Genomic DNA, 9,588 nt, shown 5'->3' with positions numbered 1-9,588 from the left:
ATTCCTCACTGCTGCAGACCTGAGTCCCAGTCTATTTGTGTCATCATGCCAACTCCTTGTCACTCGTGGTGAAATGCAAAATGTTTGGCTTGACAATGTCAGTAATAGAGTTGGCAAGGACGCAAATCTATGACCAGGCTACAGACACACAGGATTATTCCTAGAGTTAACTCACACTGCACCACAAACACACACACTAACCCACTACCTGTATGTCTCCTCTGTCTAGGATCAGTAACCCACACTAACCCACTACCTGTAGGTCCCCTCTGTCTAGGATCAGTAACCCACTACAAGTATTTCTCCTCTGTCTAGGATCAGTAAACCACTACCTCTATGTCTCCTCTGTCTAGGATCAGTAACCCACACTAACCCACTATCTGTATGTCTCCTCTGTCTAGGATCAGTAACCCACACTAACCCACTACATGTATGTCTCCTCTGTCTAGGATCAGTAACCCACACTAACCCACTACCTGTGTCAATCTGTTTTCTACTCAGAGAATGATGCATAGTTATTATCTAGTAAGTTTCCACTGAAACAAACTGCCTTTGTGTAACTCAGGAATGCAGCCAAGTGCTGTTTGGGTGTGACTACAGTAAGTGACTCATCCTGTTTTTTGTATCTGCAAAGGACCCAGCTGGGTGGAGACATGCCAGAGAACAGAAACTAGCTGGAGCAGCAGCACCTAAATATCATCAGAAAAGAGTCATGAAACTGGTGGTTATCACTGTCTGCACTCTATGCCTCCACCCATGTCTTCACACAGCTGCTACCTGCCATGTAGACAAAGAGGTTGTACTTTTCTAGAAAAGATGAGACTCCACCCTGTTTGTTGAACTTTAGACTCTGCACTGTTGAGTGATGGTCAACTGATCCAGATTTGATAATCTGATAATAAAGTTGTTGTTTGAATAATCTAGTCTCTCTCCCTATTGGTTAGAGTCTCCATGACAGGCCTCCCGAGTGGTCGGTGTCCTAAGGCACTGTATCTTACTGCTGTCCCACTAGAGATCCTGGTTTGAGTCCAAACTCTGTAGACCCGGTAGACCCATGGGGCGGTCCACATTTTGCCCAGCGTTGTCCGGGTTTGGGGAGGGTTTGGCCGGCAGGGATGTCCTTGTGCTAATGCGCACGAGCGACTCCTGTGGCGGGCCGGGCGAAGTGCACGCTGACACGGTCGCCGGGTGTACAGTGCACGCTGACACGGTCGCCGGGTGTACAGTGCACGCTGACACGGTCTCCTGGGTGTACAGTGCACGCTGACATGGTCGCCGGGTGTACAGTGTTTCCTCCGACACATTGGTGTGTCTGGCTTCCGGGTTAAGAGGGCGTTGTGTCAAGAAGCAGTGCGGCTTGGTTGGGTTGCGTTTCGGGAGGACGCAAGGCTCTCGACCTTTGCCTCTCCCGAGTCCTTACGGGTGGTTCTGTAACTACCAATTGGAAACTAGGAAAAAGGGGTAAAAAATACAAGTATTTCGTATTTTAAATAAAAAATATATTGGAGTGCAGTTCAGACCAGTGTAATTCAAACGACAAAATACTCAGAAGTAATTAAAATATATACTTCAGATACATATAACATAAATACTGACCAGCTCTGTCTACCCCCCAACACACTGTCATACTTCCTTATTAAAGAAACCACACCCCCAGTCCAGTAGGAAGCCACTCCCCCTCCACATACAGAGAACACAGTCCAGGAGGAAGCCACTCCCCCTCTACATACAGAGAACCCAGTCCAGAAGGAAGCCACTCCCCCTCTACATACAGAGAACCCAGTCCAGTAGGAAGCCACTCCCCCTCCTCTGGTGTAGAGTTCCATGAAACAGAAAGTCATCTTTCACACTGCCATTGCTTAACCTACGGGAGAGAGCACCAAAATGGCAGAGAATCAGGAACTGTTCTGTTGCTCCATCTGTCTGGATCTACTGAAGGATCCGGTGACTACTGCCTGTGGACACAGTTACTGTATGGGCTGTATTAAAGAAAGCTGGGATCAGGATGATCTGAAAGGTTTCTACAGCTGTCCACAGTGCAGACAGACCTTTATCCCAAGGCCTGTTCTGAAGAGAAACATTGTGCTGACTGAGATGGTGGAGAAACGGAAGAAGACAGGACTCCAGGCTGCTCCCCCTCCTGCTCTGTGCTATGCTGGACCTGGAGATGTGGCGTGTGATGTCTGCACTGGGACCAGAAAGCAGAAAGCCCTCATGTCCTGTCTGGCATGTCTGGCCTCTTACTGTGAGACTCACCTCCAACCTCACTATGAATCTCCTGCTTTGAAGAAGCACAAGCTGGTCAAAGCCACCGCACAACTACAGGAGAAGATCTGCTCTCATCATGACAAACTGCTGGAGGTTTACTGTCGTACCGATCAGCAGTGTATCTGTCTGCTGTGTACAATGGATGAACATAAAGGCCATGATACAGTGTCAGCTGCAGCAGAGAGGACTGAGAAACAGGTAAGACCAAAACAACTTGTTGGTGACTGTCTGATAAACTAAGAATTAAAGATACAGTAGGAACTAAATCTGTTTGAATATGAGATCATTATATTATGTACAATATGAAATGGATCCACAAATATGAACACAAACCTTGAGTATATTGAGTTTGTTACAAATGTATCACCATTTTCTAAAGTCAAACACTATTATCATTCTGAATGGCCTTTTATGAGTCCAAAGTTCAGTCTCAACCCCTTGATACATGTAGGCCTACCATAAAAACTATAATCATTCACATAGCAACATAATATAATATTGTAAAGGGACTTCCTCAGGATTGTAGACCTTCCTCTCTATGGGTCCTATGTCACATTACTATACTATTGATCTACTGGACTAATAAAGCTTGATAGCTCATTGAAGAGTGATTCTCCACAGAGGCAGCTGGGGATGAGTCAGCAGAAGGTCCAGCAGAGATTCCAGGAGAGAGAGAAGGAGCTGAAGGAGCTTCAACAGGCTGTGGAGTCTTTCAAGGTGAGTATTGTTGACCAGAGGAGACACACCATTTCACTTCTCTCCTCCAGTCAGAGAGAGAAAGGGGGACCTATCCAATCCCACTGACCCCACTGTTGGGAACAGGCTGTCTGGACCCCTTTCAGAGAATAGACTGGTTCATGTAACCAACTGGGCTGCCTCATCACATAACCATGAGTAACCATGACTGACTCATGTCCCCTATACATTTAAATGGAACTGTCTCTCTCTCAATTGAATTACATTCATAGGGCTTATATGTTATGCATGGAAATATATGTTTACATTGCCAAAGCAAGTGAAATAGACAATAAACAAAAGTGAAATATACAATCAGAAATTAACAGTAAACATTACACTTGGAAGGGATTTGGGGGATGGGGGAGGGTCTATTAGAAGTTAGTAGGACTCTTTTATTTTCTCAGAAGTTCTGAGTTAGGTTGGAGGATTTAGAGTGGTGTAAACCGTGATTGAACACACTGCAGCACAGTAGGTGGCGCAATGCACCTTTAACGTTGGTTTGAGGACCTCCATTATATAATTGAAGAAGAGGAGGGCTACAATTCTTTTCTCTTTTGGTTTTCAAGTATTTTCAGAATGTATTAAAGCCAAAGCTAAAGCTTCCCTAAACAATTCAATATATCAGTCAATATATTTTCTCTGTGATTTATTTTCTCTCCGTCAACCTACTACCTAGTAGTTTTCACTACTATAGACTTTGGTCATAATCAAAGCTTTGTTAACCAATAAGTTTTTATGTGAGGCTGCCTGTTGTGTAATGACCTGACTAGATCATAAAGGAACAATTGTCCAATAAGAGGATTGAGTTGACGGTTTATTACCAACTTTACACCGGCTACTGTTTGGCCTTAGCTCACGCCAAATAAATGAAAGATACCCCACAAGCCAATCGGGACCTTCTCTTGTGAAGCCCAGATGTAAGAGAGAGAACAAAGGCTAAACCTTAACTTCCAATGCCCCGCCCCCTCCACGCCACTCCGCCAACTACCAGGATGCCCGGCATCAGAACATCCCAGGCATTCCTGTGATTGGCAGATAGCAGGTTGATTGGCATGTCGGACCCCGCGAACACTGGGAACTGGTAAGTACAACACAACCACCTACTAGCCGAACACATAACACACAGCTGTCTGTGCGGGTCGCTACAGTAGTTTTACTATCTGTGCCAGGCTATAAATGACAGATAATATCTAGATAATATCTAGATAACGTTGTATTTAATGTAGTTTTACTATCTGTGCCAGGCTATAAATTAGTTAACATTGTATTTAATTGATCACAGCTTTCTGCTTTCCATGTAGAGTTTTTGGTCAAAAAAACATTACATTTGATTATTTTGTCAGTAATGGCTGCAACATTTGGAAAAATCTTAGTTTAGCTTCGTCAAACATGAGATGACACAAACACACAGAGACAGTGTTGTGGCAAAGCTACCAGGAAACTATCAATCATGGGAACATTGCTCAGATTTGAACATCTGACCATGCAGGTGATATTGCAGAGAGAAGGGAGTATCTGAGGAGAATTGTTGTGGTCACATCAATGTTAGGAAGACAGGGACTCTCTTTCCATGCCAATGATGAATCTAGTGAAAGCACAAATAGAGGGAACTCTCAATAGTCAAACTAAAATAAAACTCAAACATCTTCCTAGATACATCATGCTGAACTGAGTTTACCAAGAATTACGGTATGGATGTCAAAACAGAAGAGATGTTGGTGGACAGAAACTTTCTTGCCCGGAAAAGAGAGACTGGACGTCCTCCCAAAGATATGCTTGCTGTGCATAACTTCCTGAATGATGATATGAGATATATATATATATATATATATATATATGATATACCAAGAGGTGTTCTGTACCTGTCTGTCCAGGAGGGGGAGAGTAGAGCAGGACCAAGAGGTGTTCTGTACCTGTCTGTCCAGGAGGGAGGAGAGTAGAGCAGGACCAAGAGGTGTTCTGTACCTGTCTGTCCAGGAGGGGGAGAGTAGAGCAGGACAAAGAGGTGTTCTGTACCTGTCTGTCCAGGAGGGAGGAGAGTAGAGCAGGACCAAGAGGTGTTCTGTACCTGTCTGTCCAGGAGGGAGGAGAGTAGAGCAGGACCAAGAGGTGTTCTGTACCTGTCTGTCCAGGAGGGGGAGAGTAGAGCAGGACAAATAGGTGTTCTGTACCTGTCTGTCCAGGAGGGAGGAGAGTAGAGCAGGACCAAGAGGTGTTCTGTACCTGTCTGTCCAGGAGGGAGGAGAGTAGAGCAGGACCAAGAGGTGTTCTGTACCTGTCTGTCCAGGAGGGAGGAGAGTAGAGCAGGACCAAGAGGTGTTCTGTACCTGTCTGTCCAGGAGGGGGAGAGTAGAGCAGGACCAAGAGGTGTTCTGTACCTGTCTGTCCAGGAGGGGGAGAGTAGAGCAGGACCAAGAGGTGTTCTGTACCTGTCTGTCCAGGAGGGAGGAGAGGAGAGTAGAGCAGGACCAAGAGGTGTTCTGTACCTGTCTGTCCAGGAGGGGGATAGTAGAGCAGGACCAAGAGGTGTTCTGTACCTGTCTGTCCAGGAGGGAGGAGAGTAGAGCAGGACCAAGAGGTGTTCTGTACCTGTTGTCCAGGAGGGAGGAGAGTAAAGCAGGACCAAGAGGTGTTCTGTACCTGTCTGTCCAGGAGGGGGGACAAGGCCTGGTGGACCTGGAGAGCAGGGTGGCAGATTTCTGACTCAATGTGGTGCAGAAACTACTGTCCCCCTCTCTCTGTCTCTCTCTCTCTGTCTGTCTCTCTCTGTCTCTCTCTCCAACTGTCTCTCTCTCTCTCTCTCTCTCTCTCTCTGTCTCTCTCTGTCTCTGTCTCTCTCTCTCAATTCAATTCAAGGGCTTTATTGGCATGGGAAACATGTGTTAACATTGCCAAAGCAAGTGAGGTAGATAATATATAAAGTGAAATAAACAATAAAAATTTACAGTAAACATTACACATACAGAAGTTTCAAAAACAATAAAGACATTACAAATGTCATATTATATATATATTCAGTGTTTTAACAATATACAAATGGTTAAAGGACACAAGATAAAATTAATAAGCATAAATATGGGTTGTATTTACAATGGTGTTTGGTCTTCACTGGTTGCCCTTTTCTCGTGGCAACAGGTCACAAATCTTGCTGCTGTGATGGCACACTGTGGAATTTCACCCAGTAGATATGGGAGTTTTTCAAAATTTGATTTATTTTCGAATTCTTTGTGGATCTGTGTACTCTGAGGGAGATATGTCTCTCTAATATGGTCATACATTGGGCAGGAGTTTAGGAAGTGCAGCTCAGTTTCCACCTCATTTTGTGGGCAGTGAGCACATAGCCTGTCTTCTCTTGAGAGCCATGTCTGCCTACGGCGGCCTTTCTCAATAGCAAGGCTATGCTCAAGTCTGTACATAGTCAAAGCTTTCCTTAATGTTGGGTCTGTCACAGTGGTCAGGTATTCTGCCGCTGTGTACTCTCTGTGTAGGGCCAAATAGCATTCCAGTTTGCTCTGTTTTTTGTTAATTCTTTCCAATGTGTCAAGTAATTATCTTTTTGTTTTCTCATGATTTGGTTGGATCTAATTGTGCTGCTGTCCTGGGGCTCTGTAGGGTGTGTTTGTGTTTGTGAACAGAGCCCCAGGACCAGCTTGCTTAGGGGACTCTTCTCCAGGTTCACCTCTCTGTAGGTGATTGCTTTGTTATGGAAGGTTTGGGAATCGCTTCCTTTTAGGTGGCTATAGAATTTAACGGCTCTTTTCTGGATTTTGATCATTAGTCGGTATCGGCCTAATTCTGCTCTGCATGCATTATTTGGTGTTCTACGTTGTACACTGTGAGTCTCAATTTGGTGTTTGTCCCATTTTGTGAAGTCTTGGTTGGTGAGCGGACCCCAGACCTCACAACCATAAAGGGCAATGGGCTCTATGACTGATTCAGGTATTTTTAGCCAAATCCTAATTGGTATGTTGAAATTTATGTTCCTTTTGATGGCATAGAATGCCCTTCTTGCCTTGTCTCTCAGATCGTTCACAGCTTTGTGGAAGTTACCTGTGGCGCTGATGTTTAGGCCAAGGTATGTATCGTTTTTTGTGTGCTCTATGGCAACAGTGTCTAGATGGAATTTGTATTCGTGGTCCTGGTGACTGGACCTTTTTTGGAACACCATTATTTTGGTCTTACTGAGATTTACTGTCAGGGCCCAGGTATGACAGAATCTGTGCATAAGATCTAGGTGCTGCTGTAGGCCCTCCTTGGTTGGTGACAGAAGCACCAGATCATCAGCAAACAGCAGACATTTGACTTCGGATTCTAGTAGGGTGAGGCCGGGTGCTGCAGAATATTCTAGTGCCCGCGCCAATTTGTTGATATATATGTCGAACAGGGTGGGGCTTAAGCTGCATCCCTGTCTCACCCCACGACCCTGTGTGAAGAAATGTGTGTGTTTTTGGCTAATTTTAACCGCACACTTGTTGTTTGTGTACATGGATTTTATAATGTTGTATGTTTTACCCCCAACAGCACTTTCCATCAGTTTGTATAGCAGACCCTCGTGCCAAATTGAGTCAAAGGCTTTTTTGAAATCAACAAAGCATGAGAAGCATTTGCCTTTGTTTTGGTTTGTTCGGTTGTCAATTAGGGTGTGCAGGGTGAATACATGGTGTGTTGTACTTTAATTTGGTAAAAAGCCAATTTGACATTTGCTCAGTACATTGTTTTCATTGAGGAAATGTACGAGTCTGCTGTTAATGATAATGCAGAGGATTTTCCCAAGGTTACTGTCGACGCATATTCCACGGTAGTTATTGGGGTCAAATTTGTCTCCACTTTTGTGGATTGGGGTGATGAGTCCTTGGTTACAAATATTGGGGAAGATGCCAGAGCTAAGGACGATGTTAAAGAGTTTTAGTATAGCCAATTGGAATTTGTTGTCTGTATATTTGATAATTTCATTGAGGATACCATCAACACCACAGGCCTTTTTGGGTTGGAGGGTTTTTATTTTGTCCTGTAACTCATTCAATGTAATTGGAAAATCCAGTGGGTTCTGGTAGTCTTTAATAGTTGATTCTAAGATCTGTATTTGATCATGTATATGTTTTTGCTCTTTATTCTTTGTTATAGAGCCAAAAAGATTGGAGAAGTGGTTTACCCATACATCTCCATTTTGGATAGATAATTATTCGTGTTGTTGTTTGTTTAGTGTTTTCCAATTTTCCCAGAAGTGGTTAGAGTCTATGGATTCTTCAATTACATTGAGATGATTTCTGACATGCTGTTCCTTCTTTTTCCGTAGTGTATTTCTGTATTGTTTTAGTGATTCACCATAGTGAAGGCATAGACTCAGGTTTGCCGGGTCTCTATGTTTTTGGTTGGACAGGTTTCTCAATTTCTTTCTTAGATTTTTGCATTCTTCATCAAACCATTTGTCATTATTGTTAATTTTCTTCGGTTATCTATTTGAGATTTTTAGATTTGATAGCTGAGAGATCAAATATACTGTTAAGATTTTCTACTGCCAAGTTTACACCTTCACTATTACAGTGGAACGTTTTACCCAGGAAATTGTCTAAAAGGGATTTAATTTGTTGTTGCCTAATTGTTTTTTGGTAGGTTTCCAAACGGCATTCCTTCCATCTATAGCATTTCTTAATGTTACTCAGTTCCTTTGGCTTTGATGCCTCATGATTGAGTATTGCTCTGTTTAAGTAGACTGTGATTTTGCCATGGTCTGATAGGGGTGTCAGTAGGCTGACTGTGAACGCTCTGAGAGACTCTGGGTTGAGGTCAGTGATAAAGTAGTCTACAGTACTACTGCCAAGAGATGAGCTATAGGTGTACCTACCATAGGAGTCCCCTTGAAGCCTACCATTGACTATGTACATACCCAGCGTGCGACAGAGCTGCAGGAGTTGTGACCCGTTTTTGTTGGTTATGTTGTCATAGTTGTGCCTATGGGGGCATATGTGGGAGGGAATGCTGTCACCCCCAGGCAGGTGTGTGTCCCCCTGTGTGCTGAGGGTGTCAGGTTCTTGTCCGGTTCTGGCATTTAGGTCGTCACAGACTAGTACATGTCCCTGGGCCTGGAAATGATTGATTTCCCCCTCCAGGATGGAGAAGCTGTCTTCATTAAAGTATGGGGATTCTAGTGGGGGGATATAGGTAGCACACAGGAGGACATTTTTCTCTGTTAGGATAATTTCCTTTTGAATATCTAGCCAAATGTAGAATGTTCCTGTTTTGATTAATTTAATGGAGTGAGTTAGGTCTGCTCTATACTCTCTCTCTCTCTCTCTCTCTCTCCAGCGCTCTGCACAGTCAGCAGTGGAGGACAGTGATCAGATCTTTACTGAGCTGATCCGCTCCATTGAGAGAAGGAGCTCTGAGGTGAAGGAGCTGATCAGAGCCCAAGAGAAGGCTCAAGTGAGTCAAGCTGAAGGACTCCTGGAGCAACTGAAGCAGGAGATAGCTGAGCTGAGGAAGAGAAGCACTGAGCTGGAGCAGCTCTCACACACAGAGGATCACATCCCTTTCCTCCAGGTAACTAAACTGTCTTGTTACATGTGATATGAAATTAACTGA

At 44.1% G+C, this 9,588-nt stretch overlaps 1 protein-coding gene across 2 annotated transcripts; it reads left to right on the top strand.

The window, feature by feature from the left end:
* The first annotated feature begins 1,269 nt into the window (after positions 1-1,269).
* LOC135559515 (E3 ubiquitin/ISG15 ligase TRIM25-like) lies at positions 1,270-9,588 on the top strand. 2 transcript variants are annotated; one of them, XR_010459392.1, is made up of 3 exons: positions 1,270-2,466; positions 2,890-4,087; positions 9,313-9,398. XR_010459392.1 is itself a non-coding variant. In XM_065002880.1 (3 exons), exons 1-3 carry the CDS (start codon positions 1,885-1,887, stop codon positions 9,571-9,573), a joined length of 939 nt encoding a protein of 312 aa, XP_064858952.1. In that variant the 5' UTR covers positions 1,845-1,884; the 3' UTR covers positions 9,574-9,588. The 2 variants fall into 2 exon arrangements, 1 of the variants encoding a protein (XP_064858952.1); XM_065002880.1 differs by having other exon boundaries at positions 1,845-2,466; positions 2,890-2,985; positions 9,313-9,588.

This window comes from Oncorhynchus nerka, linkage group LG17 (genome assembly GCF_034236695.1).
Source record: "Oncorhynchus nerka isolate Pitt River linkage group LG17, Oner_Uvic_2.0, whole genome shotgun sequence".
Lineage (NCBI taxonomy): Eukaryota > Metazoa > Chordata > Actinopteri > Salmoniformes > Salmonidae > Oncorhynchus > Oncorhynchus nerka.
The sequence above is the reverse complement of the archived record's forward strand: the minus strand, read 5'-3'. Positions and strand labels throughout refer to the sequence as shown.